Raw genomic sequence first — 20567 nt, 5'->3', positions numbered from 1 at the left:
CTTGCCTTGCCCCTCCGCCCGGTCCCCGCCGGCCCCTGTCCGTCCCCTCAACGTCCTTCCCAGCCGCCGAGCCGCCCTGCGAGGGTCCCCGCTTGCTCCGCGCCCTCCTCGCCCCGCTGTCCGCCCCGCTCTTGCGTTACCTCACGCCGCAGCGGGCCTCTCCAGCCCTGCGGGGCCGCCGGAGGGGGCCGGTGCCTGGCCCGGGCTGCGGCGGGAGGGTGGCTGTTGGGCTCCCCGGCTGGGAGGCAGGCAGGCCGGCCGGCTCCCGGGGCTTCGCCGACCTTTCGGCCTCTGCCGTCCCGAGTTATGCCGAGCGGCGGCTGTGGCTGTGCGTGTCACCAGGTTGCTTGAGCAACTGAGACGAGGTTCCCCAGGGATCCCCAGGGATCCCCAGGTGTCTGGCTCCCACCGCAGTGCTCACAGGGCCCTGAGGATCCCTGGGCGCTGTCAGGCTGCGCCTTTGCTTCTGTGGTGGGACGATGCCCGAACTTGTGCAGTGCGTTTTGAGGACCAGTGTGGCTGAATAAATTATGCAAAAAATGAACGAGTATGTTCCGTGTTCTGAGGGACAAATCATACTCTCCTGTGAAGCAAATACCCTCACTGCCACCACCTTAGGCATGCTCTTACTTTATTGTGACGCTGGGATTTTAATAGAGTTGAAGAACGCCTGCCCAGGTTGTGGCACAGGGCGGGGGGCTCTCTGCAGGCAGCAGGTACACCCTGACCCCACCAGCATCCCCTCAGTCCCCCTTCCAGAGAAACCCATCGCTGGCTGTTTCAGCTTTGTCTGAAACCACCATGCATCTCCTGACACTTGTTTAATAATCGGCGTTTTTGAAGTGGGTGACTGTGTTTGGTGCCAGAGCAATGTGAGGATATTGTAAAGGAGGTGAATGCTCGTAACCATATTCTGCTATGCTGATTTCATTTCTTCTGCTCGCTACACACTAATGTGTTCATGCATTCCACAAAGAAAATAACCAAAAGTAAGGCCAATGCTGTGTGATCTAAGTTTACAAAAGCTGGACTTTGCTTGATGCTTGCACCCTTACTTTATACCAAAGCAGAATCCAGATCGTTGTTGCTTTGGTGAGTACTGTGCTCAAAGCTCACATGTACCCACTTCGCCAGACAACAAAACTAGCAATGTTCATCCAGAGGTGTTGCAACTGAATGTCTCCAGCTTCTCTTATACTTCAAGGGAATAGCTTTCAGGTATTGCCATGTATTGTTATTCCTTTTTGTGTACATTCACATCAACTTTTTAAAGATCTGCTGAAGAATTTCTACTGGGCTGCTTTAACATGCCAAGCTTGAACTTAAAAAATAGCTCTTTGTTTCACAGTAGGACTTTTATTACACACTTGTGTACCAATATATTTAGCATATTTATTTATTTATCCAGCTGAATACTGTCTTTTTATCGAAACAATCACAAATACTTCTGTCATATTTTCAAAGGCTAAAGGCAGAAGTAAAGAGAAGTTGCATTTAATTTGGGGAGGATATTACTTGATGCTTAGCTATTAAACTGAGGGTAATTGCACTTGTTTTTAAATTCACAAGCAGAATACTCCTAAAAATTTACAGTTACTTAAAGATTGTTGTATAGCATAATGCTGTGAATAGCTTTAGGATAAATGAGAATTTCTAAGCCTTGTTGTTGGGAAGTGCCTGTTTAAAAGAAGAATATGAAATAGGCTGTTTATATTTGAAAAATAATTATTTAGAAAGTACATGTGAATTTAATCTTATTTGTCAAATGCCAGTGAGCACTTGTAAATGAGAACTTCTGTAGTATTGCCAAGTGATGCAGTTTATGTTCTTTCACTGAAGAGAAGCAGGATAGATAGGAGAATCAAAATTTCATCCTGATCATGTTTCATAAATGGCTGACCTAAGTAAAAGCTATTGGTTTGGATGAATTCTGAAGCAGATTCCATCCATTTAGTTTGATTTTCTGCATCACACTAAAACCATGCAATTTGCATGAGTTTTATAGGAGAAAGCATAAATAAACAATACTGACAAGGGTTCTTGGTAGGTATTTATAGTACTCATGCAGTTTAAACCACTATCTGAATTTATTTCATTTTATGTTAAAATGTTTTTGAACAAAACCATTTCAGACAGTTCATTGCTACAAAACATTTAAGAAGTGTCAGCCACCCCTCTGTGCTGAAAATGAAGACAGGAAAATAGGCTTCCCAGGCCTTCTGCAGCCGTGTTTCCGGAGCAAGACTTGCCTCTGATTAAAAAACTCAGCAACAAGTCTCCTGTTTCTATGGAAATGAGGAACATAACTAAGTAATTTTTTCTTTTGTGTAGTTTCAAGGCTTGTGCAAGTCAGGCGGGAAACTTTTCATTGATTCCAGTGATCTCCGCATCATGTTATTTATGGACAAATGTTCAGCACTAGTTACCAACAAGTAGCTTTTCCTGATACAGGAATTGTTGGGCAGAGTTAAGAACACACAACAGTCGAGGTGTCTGTAGCTGTCAACGAATATGCAAAAAAACCCCAACCAAACAAACTTCATGAGGCAGAACACTGTTTCAGTACAGCGTGAGGCAGGGCTATGCCTAAGTTAAAGAAAACTAGATGTGGAGGAACAGCTCAACATCAAATATGTTGTGTTAGCCTAGATATTTTTGAGGCATGGTTTGTTGCTCTACTACATGAAATTGTAAGCAGAGGTTAGTTTCAGTGATGGTCCATTAAAGGCTATATTTAGCAGAAATGTCGTTAAGATGTGCACTTCACAAAGGCAGGTTTCTTGCCATTTATCCTTCTGCTCAAGGTTCATGTGGCCAAGCTGTAGAAAGAAGAAAGACAATATGTGACCTGAGGAACATGACTGTAAAGAAAACTTATTAGGTGTCGCTTTTTATCCTGAACCAATATTGAAGCAAAGCTTTGTAATGATTCCAAGATAAGTTGTGAACCTGCAGGTCTTGTCTTTCATAAGGAATTGTGAAAATTGTTGGTTTGGAGTTTGTTTAGTTCTTGTGCTGATGACTTTTCATCTTCATACCTTTCTGAAGTCTTTATATGTTGGCTGATTTTTGCCCTGCTCAATCTCTAATGCCATCATATACTGTGGGATCTCCTAATTGTTGTATTCTAATACTATGAAACTAACATAATTAAACCTGTAAAATATGTTTGCTGTAAATGTATCAACTTACAGGCTAGCTGATAGTGAGGTGAGATGTAAGCATTTTGTAAACTTACCCAAACTAAGAACCTCACCTGTGGCAGGAAGTACAGTCTTCCACTGATTTGTACAGATGCTATCCATGAACCACATAGTTTATTATCCCTATGTGCTGTTTCATCTGTAGAATAATTATTTATTTATGTGCAACTTCAAAATACCTCTAAACAAGAAATGTACAATTTTAATGTACAATTTTATGGCTTCTAATCCCACTGTCTGTCTCCCATTGGAAAATCTCTTCTAGCTGATAATCCTACATCTGCATAATGAGTTTGAAAGTAGTAAGAAACTTAGACTTGCCACTAGTTTACTATTAAATATTTACTCTTTCTATCTAGTTGTTTGTAATTTCAGGTGAAATTTCCCACGTTCGGTGGGGGGAAAAAATGTAGCATTTAATTTCTGAGATATACTGAGAAGTAAAGTAATTAGTAGGAAAAGTGAAATAGTAAGTTGTAACTGGAAGAGAGCATGTCATATAATTAATTCAGCCAATAGAGTGTACTAGAACACTGATTTTATATCCGTTATGTATTGTCAAACACCATGAAGTATTCTTAACACTGCTATTTGATATTCAGATTTCAGACAATTGGCCTGGATACAGTCTGGATTTGTTCACTTATCCTCAGCACTACTATGGAGATCTGGAATATGTGCTCATACCTCATGGCATTATTGTTGACAGGTATGTGTAGTTTGAATGTTACTAGATAAATTCTTTGGTCACTAGTATTACTCTTTTTTATAAAGCCTGTCATCCACAGACAGTGTGTGTATAACATTTGTCCTAAAATATTATATTAGAAATTATATAAATATTTTTATTTATTTAATTTGAAAAGTAAAAAAATGCTTGAAGGTTGGGAAATGCTAGACTTGAAGTTGCCTTTGCAACTGCCTGTCTGATTTCTTTCACCTCGTTTCTGATTTGGGCGTTGAATGAGATAATGGTCCCACAAAAAGGAGAGTGTGATCATATAGTGAAATTGGTATTGGAATGTAAACTACAAGAGAGTTGAACTGAAAGTGAAAAGACAAGTACAAAACTTTGTATATAGTTATACTTGAATATCCCACTTGCCCTATGTCATGTGGGTTTGATATAAAAAGGAGAAAAAACTACATTCAGTTATGTGCAACTTTCACACTTCCTAGTACAAATCATTAATGCCCGTTAACCTAATAGTTCCTGGCTACACCATTGACTTCTGCCATTCGGCACAACCAAATAGCGTGTCGTGGACTGTTGGGTCCAGATGCTAGATTTGGAGGGTGGCAGTGGGAAAGCTTGATCATCCCTCATTCCTTACCCTGTAGTAGTTCTCATGTGCTCTCAGTGTAGGCATTCAATGCTGCTTTGGTATTTGTGGTAGCGCAACTCAGTGTTCATGCTCGGTTACTATTTTGACGTGCTGTTAAAAATCTTATTAAAAAGCTACAAAATAGAAATCATAATTTTCAATGTATTTATTGGGAATATCTGCATGGAATTTCATGGGATATTTTCAGCCTTCAGCTTTCTACCTACCACATTTAAACAGCTGGTTGCAAGTACTGAAATTGTTGGAACTCCTGGAAAGATTGTAAATATCCATCACTATGACACCTGTATTTGCTTTTTAAACACAAGCTTTCTTTCATTGCATTTTCAGTTATCATTGTGTTGAATTTTTCATCTCTTTTGGTTAGAGTCAATTTACTTTTAATTCTTCTTTTTTAAATAAGTATGTTACAACTTCAGTTCTCATAGAATTCAACATAAATTTGTTTGAAGTAAGCATTGAACTGTAGTGTTGTTTTTGTACTCCACTAGAATGAACTCCACTGTTTTTCCTTAAACTTCAACTGAAAAGGCTGATTCTCTTCTAATGGAAAAAGAATTTAGAACTGAATATATTGTGATCACACAAAATTTTCATGTAGGAAGAATGCTCAGCACTTAAGAAAATTCTTGTCGCTTGGTAGCAATAAACATAGATTAAAAAACTGGTATGTTTTTATTTAGAAATTTAAATTAGTACATTTTTGTCTATGCTGGAGTTCATACTCTTTTAAAATAGAAAGTGGTCTTTGGAATTTTTGGAAATTTCAGCTCCTCAAACAATCTGAGGAAGACTATAAAAAAAAATTAAAATCACCAGAGAAGTGTTTCTTCATAATGAGAGGTCTTCCCCATTATTCTCAGACTTGATAAAATATGATAAAAGACTATTTTCCTAGTCTTCAGAAAAGTAAGAGAAAGTCTTTTACTTCTTCATTCTTACATCAGTAAAAGGGATAATGTATTTGAGGTCAAACAAGATGATCACATCATACAATCTATTTTTCAAATCTAAAAAATATTAATTACTGCTGTGTGGAATTTACTTGAACATTACAAGTACAAAGATGTGAAAATGAAGCACAAGCTTTTGCTCATAACTAGTATATTATCTTCAGTTTAGAGCTTATTCTTCTCTGGTACATGCATGTGTAGATTTCATTAAAGTTCAGTGTATTTATGTAGTGGCAAATGGATTCTCATATTGCAGTGGGTAGAGGAAATAAAACCCCAACAAATGTAATCATGAAAGAGGTGAGATAAATTACAGGTTTATTTAAAATTGCATCCTGGCAGGAGATCGACTCTCATTGAAACTACTGATCTAATTCAGAGAGAATTAGAATCAAAGAACTTTCCAGCATAAGTGTTTACAGAAAATAATGCACTGAGCTGTTTTTCTTCAAAACATGAAATGACATTGTTCAGTATTCTGATGATATCTGCTTTAAATCTAGAAATTACCTGGTACCCTTTTTTAGGTCTAGAAATGCCATCTACCTTGTTCTTTAGAAAGCAAAGCTACTTAAGATAAGCATTCATGTTTATTATTTTTATCTTGAAAATTTATGTACTATTGCATGGTGGAAATTTACGTTTTTTGGTTTCAATCATCTGCCACATTGTGGTTGAAATGCAGAATTGTTGTAGAGAAGACAGATATGGGAACCCTGCAGTTCTGGTTCCATTGGAGTATAACCGTGATTATTCTCATGTGTGTGACCTTGGAACAAGTCACTGAGCTCTTTGCACTCTTTTGCTGTATGAAGTAGTGATAATGTGTACCTTTTATAAAATTTTGATCAATGGTATATTTCTTTATAGTATTTGTGTATATTTTTATTAAATTGTAGGGGTAGCATCTTCCAAAGCCTATCAGTATGAAATATTTCTAACAGTTCTCTTGCCTACCTTTCACTTAATTTATTGTTCTTGCATAGTAACTAACATAACAAATTAGGGGATTGTACAGGAATATTTTATGTTGATTTTTCCTGTGAGGTAAAATGGAAGGATAAGTTACATTCTTTGCTCCAAAGTCTCTGAAATGCTTATGAATTCAACATACTCTGAGATGTGTTACTCCCTTTTCTGTAACGGGAATTTATGCATTTAAGGTTAACCAGTTTGATTCACATGCTTTGCATCTTGCATCCATCACTCTATATCTGCCTACTGTGAACTTGATCCAAACCCAGTCAAGTCAAAATACTTAAACAGGCCGTTAGTCAAGCTGTATACTCACCATAGAGTTTCTTTGTAACCACATGGAAAGCACACCATGAACATAGAGAATCTGCATCTAACGTTATTTTATCCTTAATTTTTTTGCCCCAGGACAGAACGATTGGCCAAAGATATTATGCAAGACATTGGAGACAATGATATTGTGGTTCTCTGTGTCCTCAAAGGTGGCTACAAGTTCTGTGCTGACCTTGTGGAGCACATTAAAAATCTCAGCAGAAATTCAGAAAGGTTCATCTCCATGAAAGTCGATTTTGTTAGACTGAAAAGTTACCACGTAAGTCAACAACTTGTGTAGATTCTGGTCGTATGTTCATAATAAATAGTGTACTTCTGTATGTGGGAAATTTATCACACACATACCACACACACCCAAATTATAAGAAAAATATAAGAAAAAAAAAGTATGAAAAATATTTTTGTTTGAAAATCCTGTGAGATTTTCTTTCAAAATATTTGCTCATGTCCCTTTATACTTCATGTATGTTATGAATGAGGATATGGAGCATCCTCAAGCTGTATTTTTTTATTTAGTCTGTCTTCATTTTTGGACAGAATATTATTCAAATTTCCATCATGTAAAATGTCAGCATGTTGTTTGTTCTCAAAATCCTCAACAGTTCTGTCAAGTTAATTTCATGTTACTTCATTTTCCACCCCCACTCTCACATGGTTTGGCAGAACTGCAAGATGATACGTCTATGTCTTATTCTGAATTTTTAATGCTAAGTAAATGAAATGCTTTCATCTTCATAGCATGTAGTTTACATAGTGGCAAAATATACCATAAGATGATGATAGTGTTTTATAAGAAAATTAAATAACCCATTAAACCAAATCCTGTTATCTGCAGAGGAAACTATGCAATAATTACTTGTTTCAGTGAGGCAATGATAGTGAGATGACCAGCCTTTTTTAGACTGTGTGATTACAATTTCTATTTGCATAAGCTATACATTTGTATTCCACCTTGTAGTGCACACTGCATGATGAGGGAATGTTTCTACAAGTAAGTTGTCCTAGAAATGTCTGAGGAAGTACACTAAGTAAATGGAACAATAATACAGTTTTTCTCAGAGCACAAATGCAGCTTGCTGAGTCCAGTAGTTCTCACAATAGCTACGTCCTTTCCACAGACACAGGTTGGTTGGTCGGCATTTTGCTCTGGCTCCAGTGACCATAAACTTTTCATAACTTTCACAAATCCCGTCTGTATTTTTTCCATCATGGAAGAAAAATGTATGAGAGCCTTTTGTAGCCATTTGGTCAGGAGTCCTGGGACTTCTCTTTCAAGGATTAGTCAGGTCTATGAAGGGCATGTGCAATACTAATATTATACAATTTCTAGCTATTTAGCAGTATTACAGAACTAATTAATAAAATAAAATACAAAGTTTGTCTCAAAGGCACATGTAAATTACACTCATTTTTTTTGGTGTAGTAATGTTAGCACTTCAATAATACTGCTTGGCAAATAGTGGAATTATTTAAATTGTTTTTTATTTTGAACCTAGCATATAGGTAATGCACATGCTTTTCCTGTTGTATTAATCTCCTATCCAGTATGAAGATACCCTGGTTCTAAAATGTATTTCCTTGGTGACAAGTCAACTCTTATTAGCCATACTAAGCTATAACGGATGAGTCGCAGGGGATGTATACCACAAAAGTGTGGAAATCTTCATATTGTTGATTAGGAAATAAAATAAAAGGGTGTAATATCAAGCTGAAACTACAACACCAGTTTTGTTATGCAAGGATGCAATGATGAAGACTATCAAGCTGAAACTACACCACCAGTTTTGTTATGCAAGGGTGCAATGATGAAGACTAAGTCCTTAGATGATCCTAGCATTTAATGGCTGTGCATATTCTGGATCTTAGCCTCATGTTCTAGCAGGAGGGTAGCACCTTCCCTAGAACTAACGCTTACATCTAGTTTTCAGAAAATAAATCCATTTTTTCTTACAAGTGCTTCCAAACAGGTATCATGTAGTTAGAGCTGGAAACTGTGCTTGATTTAGTGCTTGGAACAGTGCTTCATATCTGCCTGATCTTGAGGAGCTGAATGACACTGTAGTATAAATTTGAAATTACATTAATATTTGTGGATTCATTCAATGAGATATGCATAAATGTAATGCTGACTGAAGTACCAGTACCACTACCTGCTGTCCTTTGTGTTTTGAGTGATTGTTGTGTCCCGTCCAATTGCAGGTTTTAGAGCGTGTACCCTTGTCAACATAGCCATAGTCAGAACACTTGAGGAACTCTCTATTACTAGTTTGAGTGACTCTATCCCAGCCTTATATGAGACTCCCAGATCTTTCCCCAGATCAGTTTGTTCTGTAATAACATACCTCTTACAGTTTTACATTTTAATCAGAGGCAAATAATTACAGTTTATAGAGGTAAGACTCTACATAAGGTCTTGGAGTATCACCAGTTCCACTCCTTTGCTTCCCTTTGTCTTTTCTGTTCCACATTCTATAAGACTTATTACTGCTCTCTCTTTTTATCCCTTTTTCATTTTATAGACACTCTTCTTCTCACATTATTTATCCTGCTTCTTTTTACTTAATGTTCTCTGTTTCTCTCCTAAAGGGAGTCCTGCTGCTCTCAATATACTTCCTTCAGATATGTCTCCCTTCCCCCCCTCCAGCTGTTTAAATCCAACAACTAATTTCAGCTCAAACTCATGGGATTTGAATTGTGTCATTCCAACTTCAATACTGAAAGGTTAGTCAATTTTTAGAGGTTGTAATTTAAATTAGGATATCTTGGTTTAATCGGGTAGCAAAAATGGGCTGTAATTTTGACCCAAAGTCAGGTCTTGGCATCAGTGAAAGTATATCTTAACTGCAAAGTATCAGTGGAAAATGTTGTACTATGATGTCTGGCATACAAACATGATTACAGGAGAAGGACATGACCAACAAATATGGCCATGCAAATATGGCCAGCTTTACATGGCTCTTTGTTTTGCAAACCTGTCATCATCTTCCAGAATTTAGACAATTAGTATGTTAAGATCTGCTTTCCTGTTAAGTAGCTGAAAGTTGGGCATGTAAATTCTTTTTTAGACTTATTCATACAAGTACATTTAGATTCTTTGGATATTAATGAGTGGCTGCTTGTACTTCCATGGTTAGGATGGTTTTATCTGGTTTGCAAAGTATTGACATATGTGCCTAAGCTTGGACATTTTTATGAGAAACTTTCCTGTGTTTTACAAGTGGTGTCTTGTTCCATTATCTTGAAAGATTACTGAATTTAGTATATATACAGGTAATGTGGGAAAATACAATTTGATTATTATTTTTAGAGGCAACAAAGTGGAATCCAACTAAGGAAACCATAGCCTAAAAAGAATAAATATGGTTACATTGTTTATGTTCTACAGACATCAGTATTAGTTCTTAGACCTTTAACAGAATTCCTGCAACTGAAACTGGAGGTAAAGCCTTGTCTGAAAGCATATTTTTATTTACTTTAGAAATTGAACTGTATTTTTCCATTTCTTTAGTTTTTTTATCACTAGAATGCTAAAATGGTACATTAGAGGAAGTTAAGGAGTTTACATGTGTGGGTAGAAACTTACAGGCTCAGGTGTAGATCAATAAAGAAAAAATTAGGTGCACTTAATTGTAAACAAAGTTTTGTATCTGTAAATTGAGAAATAGAAAATTCACGAAGAAGCACTTGGTAATCTTCTAACTCAGATTTTTAAGGCTTCCTAATCAGTAACAATTATATTAAAAATAATTGTGAAATGGAAAAGAATCATGACTGGAAGATGAAGTTTTCCTCCCTAGAAATAAGATTTTTGGAGAATCTTGTTTCTTTTAGACTTACAGGTGATAAGATATACTTGTTCTCATTTTAATTTTATATATTTAAATGAGCTCAAAATAAGGGGATTATTTAAGTGGGGATTTCATTAGAGGCTGTATGGTGACTTTATAAGCTTCTAGCACAGCAGGAAAATTAAAAGAAAGCACTGAGGTGAGAGTTAGAAATAAACAGATATGGAAGTATCATGTAGACTTAAGGGTAAGAGTCAGGAAGTAGATGGAGAGGAAAATAAAATCTGGTGATGAAAATTTGAGTGAGAAGTAGCAGTTCTGAGTTTTAAGAGGCAGAGAAGAGAAAACACATACTTTCTTGAATGAACTCAAGAATAGTGAGGCAGTAAGTATAGTGGGTAGACCAGGAAGCACTATAATAGTCTTCGTGAAATATGATGCAGGTATGGAAAGCTGAGTGCCGAGTTTAGGGGAAATGTATTCTGGAAACACTGTCGTAAGAACTGATAGAATTTGGCAGCTTCTTATATATTAAGTTTTAAGACACTGGATTTTAATACAACATGTTAGGAACATTGGAATTGACTGCAGAGATTTTTTAGTTTAAAACTGGGTGAATAAAATTTAATATATTCAATTTTCACCATACTAATTTTTTTCCTGAGTGCTTCTCTACAGGGGACCAGAGTTCTGAAGTTGAAAAGAGGTGAGAGTTTCAGATTGATAGAATTCAAAACTATTTTCAGAAACATGGTAGGTTGAAGTCAAGGATGTAAAGTAATGGAGGAAGAAGTTTGGCTTGGGAATGTCATCTAAGGAGAGTATGACACCAGCAAGAGAGGTAAGAAACATGGATCCAGACATTCTTTAATATGTTTGTGATATTGATAACTTTAGCAGATTAAAGAACTAATTAGGAAAAATACAGAAGGAAGTACCACAGAGGAACCAGGAGGGTGTTTTACTAGGGTGTTTACAAATTAATGGATAGGACTAGACATGACTGAATGTTTGAGGATGAACCAAAAGTGAGAGTGAACAAAGGAATAGAAGGATGTGGATGTCATGAAGAAAAGAGTTGAGTGGGATATGTTTTAGTAAAAAAACATAGTGTGAGAACCATTAGTAAAATACTGTAGCGTGAGAACCATTAGTAAAAAACCACAGCAGAAGAGTAGAGAGTTCACAAACAATAATCAGATCTTTTTGTTCAGCGTGGAAGAGATGATTTAGGGCAGGCTGATAAAGGTAAAGGTTGAAGTAGAGCTTGAGACAGAAGAGGATGTTCTGGCTCATCAGGTCTAATCCCCTACTAATAGATGCAATAATACCACCTACTCCTGTTTGGTAGGTATGCCAAATGTGATCTTTAAAGCAAAGCTCAATTTTGACATGGAATTGGAAAAACTTAAGTGGCGGTTTAGAGGAAGTGTGCAGAGTCTGTAGAATTTCTTGAGAAGTTCTCAGCAGCCTGTCAGTAGAAGAGACAGTAAATGCATGTGAATTAAGAATTCTTTAGTGGACAGGTGATGAAAGCTAATAATTGAAAGAATCAGGCTAAGTCATTGTTGAAACTAATGGTGGGGGCTGATGGAAGAGAGGAAAAACACCACATACTTTTATTAGGCAGACCGGTGTGCTTTCTACATGCATTGCTACCTGTTCTTGTGAAACGTTTAGTATTCCCATATCCTTATCTATAGGTATCTATTTAATTCTCTTAATTACTATATTTTGCAATGTAAGAATGATAGTAAACCTCAGGTTTTGGGGAAGGACAAGTGAACTTGGTGGCATAACTTTTTTTCACTGAAACTCATGCAGAGCTAAACTGAGAGTGAGACTGATACTTTTGCTTAAGGCTTTTGTGATTTCTTTGGTTATTCCTGTGTGGACTAAAGTGACAGAAAATCAGTCATCTCTGTTATTTTGAAATAATGCTGTTATAATAAACCCTGTTATTTTGAATAACTTTGAGACCCCACCCAGAGTACTGCATCCAGCTTTAGAGTCCTCAGCACAGGAAAGGCATGGACCAGTTGGAGGGGGTCCAGAGGAGGGCCACAAAAATGATCTGAGGGATGGAACACCTCTTCTATGATGAAAGGCTGAGAGAGTTGGGGTTGTTCAGACTGGAAAAGAGAAGCCTTCAGGGAGACCTTATTGTGGTCTTTCAGTACTTAAAGGGAACTTATAAGAAAGATAGGGACAGACTTTGTAGTAGGGCCTGTTGTGATAGAACAAGAGGTAACAGTTTTAAACTAAAAAAGGCTAGATTCAGACTAGATATAAGGAAGAAATTTTTCATGATCAGGGTGATGAAACACTGGAACAGGTTACACAGAGAGGTTCTAGATGCCCCTCGAAACATTGAAGGTGAATGAGCAACCTTATCTAGTTGAAGATGTTCCTGTTCATTGCAGAGGGCTTGGACTAGATGACCTTTAAAGACCTAATCTATTCTATAATTCTATGAAATTGTGGAATGCACTTCTGAAAGAGGATAGTAATTAATTGTTGATATTCAGATTATACATCATAGTTGTTAATTCCATCTTGAGCACAGATTGTTACAGAATACTGGTCTGTTTTCCATATAGTATCTGAATTGCAGATTCTAGAAGTGCATTGTTTTCTTCTGATGTCAAGAAGACATTGCTGAAAATCATCCTGAAAAATATGAATGAACTTCAAAGGAGTATTGTGTGCTAGTCACTTGGAGGAAACTTACAGAGTATTATGTGGATTGGGCCATTTCATGTGATTCTTTAAAATGAATACATTATTTATGGTTTCCAGAACATAACTAATAGAAAAGTGACCTCTGAATTGTAATCCATGCGCAAGGGTTGCATTGAAGTCTGTTCACAAACAAATCCATTTACATGGTCTGTTTCCTCTTCAGCCTCCGGTTGTTTGAAAATATATTTACAAATGTTGGTTATTAATCTTGGCATAAACAGGACCATCAGTGCTGCAAAATTCTGAAAATAGGCAACAAAACAAGCATTGTTTAGTAGAAATCTGAATGTTTTTGCTATATGAAGCCACCTCAGTAGATAGTTTTGCTAAATCTTTCTACTATAAGAGTAAGGAAACAGAGGAATTTTATAATGAGTAAGTTTAAAGACAGTTGGTAAATGTTCTAAAATAATTTATTTTTCTGCTGTGTAGCTTTACTTTTCATACACCATTACTAAATACTTACATCTTAAAAAACCCAACAACATGAGGCATCAGACTATAATCAGAGTAGAGAACAGTGTAAAATGTACATTCCTGCTTTGCATGATAACCTATTCTTATTCAGTGTAATTTTACTATATGGAACTTGTTTTTTTAAGATCAGAATGAACTTTACATCTGAAAACACTATGTTATAATCCTGACCCTAAAAAGCAAGTAGCTTCATAATGTTTTTATTCATTTAACACCACAAAAGAAACAACTAAGTATATTGCTTGCATTTAATGATTCATATCTGTACGCAGACTCTACACCAGTGTTAGAATGATTGTTTACCTCCATGCCTGTGTGTCATGAAAGCACAACTTAGGATCTCCTGAGAAAAGTGCATGTCCTGAGATGAAAGAGAATCCACATTAGCTTTTGTACTTACAGGTTTTGTCTTGGGCGGGTTGTGAGTTCCCTTTATTTTGCTTCATGCATACAGTTTAGATGATGACCATGTCATTTTCTTGATGCTGAGTAGCCATAGAAGAATTACAACTTGGAGCCTCCCTGGTAGAATGAATTCCTATCAACTTCAAAGCCAAATTCTGCATTAATTTCACAGGATTGAACTCCAGATTATCTGCAAATTAGCAATTTGACATGCAAATAAATATCTTCAGTGTAGACAAAATGTGGTTTATTTAATTTAGAGAGAAGTTGTGCCTACACCAGACATTCAAAGACTAAAATATACTCGTTTTGCCTTTTTCAGATGCATGCCTTGCAGTTAGCACTGTAGACAGTGAACACCTGTACAGAGAATTTTGCAGCATGATATACTTTTAGAAGCTAATGGGCAATGAAAATATGACATTAATTTAGTCCACAAAAGCTACCAGTGTCAAGAATATGGACCTTAAAGTTGTTGCTGTTCTGATAAATGTGTTTTAGTGATTGTAGATGGTGCTGCCAAATAGATGTCTTATGGGCAAGCTAAAGATCAGAGATTTGGGATTACAAATCTACTCCTAGAATTGCCAGATTTTTATCTTGGTCTCCTTTTCCATGTCTATGAATGGATAAAATGGCATTTGCATCCTAAAGTAGTACTATCTTTTTGAGTGAAAGCTCTGTGAAATGCTCAAACTTGCTAAAATGAGCGAGTAAAAGGTCCTTTATAGTTCCAAGCCAAAGGTACTCCCAAGTCTTAGACAGGCACTGATGCGCTCTCTGTATCGCTCTCTCTGTATCGCTGATGGTTCAGTTATTTCCTGAAACTTAGGAAGACCTGAGATGGTTAAGAAGTTGAAGAACAGTGGAAACAGATCATACTTTGTGTGGATAGAAAGTTTGGAGATGCTACAATTCACAGTCCTAATTGTGTCCAAATGTTCATTTTTCCAAATGTTAAGGCTTGCTTTAAAATAGAATAGTTTTCATAAAAGAAACAAAATCCACTTCTACGTGCAGTAGTGTCTTACCACAAAATGTCAGCCTCAGAGACACTAAAGCTTTTCAGACAAATAGCTGAAAATGTGTTAGTAGCAGAAGTTGTCCCAAAAGCTTATTCTTGCAACTAGCTGATGAATTTTTTTAAGCAATTTACAAAAATGTTATGAGAAGGATGGCAGTTTCTTGGTTAAATTGTGGCTGGTGGTTTATTAGAGTAACAGCATGAGTCAGGCAACTTTGAGAATAAACTCTCCTGCCAGATTCATCTTTACATCAGGTACAGACAGTGGTTTGGTGTGAAAACTAAAACACTGGAAATGGGTCTCTTTTCTGATTGCATCTGCTCTGGCTGGAACAATGACAAGTTTCCAGTTCATTTCTCAGCAACTGCAGTGCCCTCCTGCCAGTCACACTTGCCAGCTCAGCTGCTCCTGAGCACTTCTAACCTGTCTCAGCCCAGATGAGACCAGTTACAGGAGACTTTCTATTGGAACCACTTCAACTTGCTGGATTCATTTTTACTGACCCAGATGTGCACGTGCCGCTTAGCCTGCCAGTAGCCCTTTGCCAGAGGGGGAGTTACAAACAGCTGGGGACAGCTTGTGGGCAGTAACTTCTGTAGTCAGCACAGCTATTGCTTGAAAAAGATGTCTGCCCATAATCAAGGGACCCTCATTTGCACACGCTTGGTGTGCAAGCCTCAGACTCCCCTCTTCTTTATCTGAGGGGTGCTCCTCAGAGGTATCAGAGGGAGCATGGATATTTCAACTGTAATTATTTTTGTGAACCAACCTACTTTTCATAGTGTTCTAAGGCAAACTGAAGAAGGCTGTACTATGTGTAATAAAATGTGACCTGAAAATTCAGTGTCATGAAACTTCTCAGGTCTGAAGGCAGATGCTCTCCTTTCTAGGTATCTACAGCTTCCACTGAACTCTGACGGCAGAGTTGTGAGATTTGAGAGCTTAAGTTCATCACTTGCTCAAGGCTGTCTTGAGTATAAGGAGGAAGTGTTTCTGGTTTAAGTTATTTAATTAAAACTTACAGTATTTTCCTGTTGGACACTGCTTAGGGGCTTGGAGGGTTACTAATAATACAAGTAGGTGTTAATTTGTGGGCATAGTTCAGGAAAGGTCGTAATAAGTCTAGCATATAGTCAGTTTATCAAGTTTATCTGTAATGTAAAACTTAGTCATAGAGGGATGATCTCTGTAACTGTATGCATCAGATAACACACCTACACACCACTTAAATATGTTAGCACCATCTGAATTCTTAGTGATTTTTTTAAAGTATGAGCAAGTGTTTCAGTGACTCACATATGAAAGATTTGGGGGAACCAAACAGCTCGGTGGAGGGAGAACTGAGTAGGAAGCGGCCTGATTGCCATGGGGACAGAACAAGAACAGATGTGGCAGCGAAGGCAGAGTGGTACTGAGCTGTGCTATAGCTTTCCAGCAATATAAAAATATTGTTTTAAGACATTTATGGGGCTTATTAAAGCAAGTAACTAATTGCCTTCTCAAGATACTTTTCATTTTTATCTATTGTTTCCTGCTTAGGTATTATCTTCCCTTATACTAATCTGTGATTTTCAGCTGTGGAATTCTTTTTACTAACCAAAAAAAAAATCTACAGTTTTCCTGTATTGTCGGTTGGTACTCTGTTCTTCTGGACTTCCGATCTAATGCGAACTCCACAAGAGGTATTTTCTAATCTCTCTGGAGAAAGTTGTCTCCCCAAGGGTCACATTTTTCTAACAAGCTGTAATGTTTTCTTTTGAAAAATGTTTTCCAATTTGCAATAAATGTTTTAGATTACAGTATGTTACAGGGGATACAGCTACTATGTACAAATGGAGTTTTAGATCTGAAGTTCTTTTTTCTGAAGTTTTTAAATATTTTTTGTGGTGAGCTTAATTCTTTGGTATTTTTAAGCAATCCAGGTTTCTGGAACATCTTTAACATTTGAGACCAGGGATGTTTTTAAAGTTGGTCAGTTTTAGAACAGATTCAGATCATCAAGGGATTTCATTAAAAGCATTCAAGAGGTTGCCTTTTCAAAGAATGAGATTCTGAAGTTCCCCTGGATACAGCATTTGTTGTAAAGCAGTGGTTTGTTACGAAGCCTAAAAAATTGAAGTTTAATCTTAGTGAAATGTTTTCTCTCATATTCTGCCAAAATACAGCAAACAACTACTAAATTATGACATTTGCAGCAATACTACATGTCATCATTAGGAGAAACCGTAGTCTGTATTTTCAGCCTGCCTCACAGATTTTTACAGTGCCAGGGAGATAGGCTCTTACGCATAAGAAAGGTCCAGAACATAATGGTTGCTAATCCTGTTGTACAAATAAGATCTGACAAGTTTGAAAGTACCATGACATGTTTATGCATTGGAAGAATATCACCTTGATTACTTATTTGAATGCTAATAATACCATTTAGTTTGGGGGGGTTTATATGGAGATCTGAAATTGGGCAAAATTAATCAAAAGAAGCTGGAGGGTTCTAATTTTCCCAAGGAATTCTATGATTCTCTTTTTACTGGCATCTCTTAAATGCTGTTTCTGAAGACAGATCATAGCATGAGCAATGTTCATGCAGTGCCACACCCCAGGGGTGCTGTAAGGCATAAAACAAAAAGGTTTCTTTAAAGGAATATAGCAATAACAAGAAGTACTCTATTACTGCAGTACTTACCTGTATGACAAATACAAAATTCTTTTCCCTTCTCATTTGATAGAAGTTAGAATATTTAAATAGAGAAGGGATACTATAAAATAACCTTGCAAGAAAACTCACAAAGGATATGTGCGTTGTGGAAAGTTTCCAAGTTGTCATTAGCCAAGGGACTAAACATGGTGGTGTGAAAGAGAGCACTACTGAGTTGTGAGAGTCAGTGATACAGTAGACTTCACATTGCTGGGAGACACTAAGCATTTGATGGTTTTATCAGTCTCATCTTTTGTGAATTTGCTTACACCTATATATCTGTTTTCTCAGCCTGTGACTATTTGACAAATTTGGAGATTCTTCTCCTACCTTCCTTTCATCACCAAATCCTAGGCACTGCTGATAGTCAGGGTCAGAAGGTCAGTACTTCGTGCTTAGTCTAGAGAAAGCTGTTTTCGCTTGTGCTTGCAGAACCCCCCAAGGGACAGGGTTTTTAGTATGGAGCTACAAATTCACTTTATAATTTTTCATAGTGTTCATTTACTTTTGTACATTACTTTACAACACAATTTAAAAAAGAAGGTAAGGTGGTGCATATGGATCTAGTAGTGTCCCAACTGGCATGCTGATACCCTGTGAGAACATTAATGCTGGGAAACATGACATCTGGTTCTGCTGTTGTGGTGTGTATGCATTTAAGTAACAGGAGGAAGATTTTCCCTATACACTTTAGCTTACAGTGATCTTCTGAGAGCTGAGGAAGGAAAGAAGCCCATCTATTCCAAGAGTTAGGGCTTGGAATTTTATCACATTATTATACATGATTATCAAAAAAAGTGGACACCCTTAGTAATGTGTCCTGGCAGTCCAAAAAGAATACCTGAATAGGATTACAGCAGTTCTGGAAAATATGCTTCCTAAATTGTTCTTTTGTTGTAAGTTTTACATTTTATTTGCCTCCCATCTCTGGAGAGTATGTGGTCTGAACCTCACCTCACACAACTGAACAGCCTTATGAAATTGCTAGTGCCTTTTCTCGTCCTGGAACATATGCAGATTTTATTTCTATGTTTTAAATATTATTTTACAGAATAAAAAGAAGTTACAGTACAAAGAAACTTCAGACTATACTCTCTAAAAACTGACCTAATTTTTTAGGATATATTGTGTTTCAGATTTATATATGATTCAAAACATTTGGTATTGCATGTTCTTGATTTCAGTTCTTGCTGATCTTTTAAGTATACAGGTGATGTTTGTGCCATATGGTTATGTGTGGTGCTGCAATCTTACTGCCTCATCCTTAAACAAAATAACTCATCAAACCAATACTTAGAAAATATGTAAAACTCAATTGCTAAACCAGAAAGGAAAATATGAAATAATTTATTGTCTATAAGCCTTATTAGCGAAGTCAGCTGTTCTGAATTCTGGTGCAATTTACAACAGTTTGGCCCTTTTCCTGTAGAGTTACTTCATGTTCATGCCAATAAAGCTGAAATCCTATCTCTGTTTAGAGATTTTAAAGAAAGCTACCCACAATAAAACTACAGGGGTAGATCATGTGTGCAGTCATGTTTTTTTATTTGAAAATATTTGAGATATCTTATTCTGTATATCTACAGAACTTAGTAATATGTGGAAGTACAGTGTTGAGCACATGCTTCCAGCAAAATAAAGGAGTGTAAAGAATTTACAGCTTTTAATATTTGCCCTTAGCAAATAGGTTCTTAGTTGCAGGTATAATCTGTATTAACCTGTGTTAACTGCATTAACATTGCTTGAGAGTTCACCTTTGTTGATGTCTGAGAATACACCCAAGAGATCAATTCCAAATCCCTTGACTGGGAAAAGAAAAGCTTCAATGGCAGTTTATACTTTATTAGATACCAGAGAATCTCCATGGAAGCAGTTCTTAGAGGGGATGAATTTTCTAGTATCTATTTCAAGATACCTTACCTTCTTTGGATTAAATACAGAGAAGGCATACAGGAGTCCTGGTACACAAGAAATTACTGAATGTATGAACAGATGATTGTATTATTAGGTTTAATAACTGCCTGTTGCTTTGAGAGTTGCTTAAGCGGAGTGTTCTGCCTTGCTTTTACAGCAGGGAAGAAACATACACAGGTGTTACCACAGGTCAGATGATAAGGAGTACCTTGCTGTCAGTAAGTTTATTGTTTGTCTTTCTCTGTCCAAAGCCAACTTCCTCATTGCAGAACTCTGGCTTTCCCTGGAACTGGATAGGCTAGCCTGAATTTGAGGCACTTCCAAACCTGCGAGATGGAGCTTTTAGTAAAGAACAAGGAAGAAAAAGAATAAAAAATAAGTGAAATCTTCAAATTATATTGTAGATCTTTGGTAGATATACCTACACCAGTTTAAAGTTTATTATCACAGGTTATCCTGGCAATAGCAATGGGTGCAGTATGGTCAGTGGTGTGGTTACCAAGCAGCTCAGGAAGGCAGCTTTAAAGCTAACAGATACACAAAACCATCAGTGCTTCAGTGCAAATGTACCTTTACTGTCCCTGCAGGGTATGTGATGTGGATGTTCGCCAGTTTACTGTATTTGATATCCAGTTGGTTCAGCACTGTTGGCTTGCTTTGCAAGGTATTCAAAGCACCTCTTACAAATATATCAGTGACCTGGCACTTGAT

General features: G+C 37.0%; 1 protein-coding gene across 2 annotated transcripts in view; it reads left to right on the top strand.

The window, feature by feature from the left end:
* The window catches only part of PRTFDC1 (phosphoribosyl transferase domain containing 1), a 49148-nt gene that overhangs the window by 1593 nt on the left and 26988 nt on the right, over nt 1–20567 (top strand). For both annotated transcript variants that reach the window (XM_056334441.1, XM_056334440.1), the window contains exons 2-3: nt 3806–3912; nt 6886–7069. In XM_056334441.1, coding sequence (XP_056190416.1) covers nt 3806–3912; nt 6886–7069 — 291 coding nt within the window. The remainder of the gene's footprint in view (nt 1–3805; nt 3913–6885; nt 7070–20567) is intronic.

The sequence above is a fragment of the Falco biarmicus genome, chromosome 4 (assembly GCF_023638135.1).
Source record: "Falco biarmicus isolate bFalBia1 chromosome 4, bFalBia1.pri, whole genome shotgun sequence".
In the NCBI taxonomy this organism is placed as follows: Eukaryota; Metazoa; Chordata; class Aves; order Falconiformes; family Falconidae; genus Falco; species Falco biarmicus.
The sequence above is the reverse complement of the archived record's forward strand: the minus strand, read 5'-3'. Positions and strand labels throughout refer to the sequence as shown.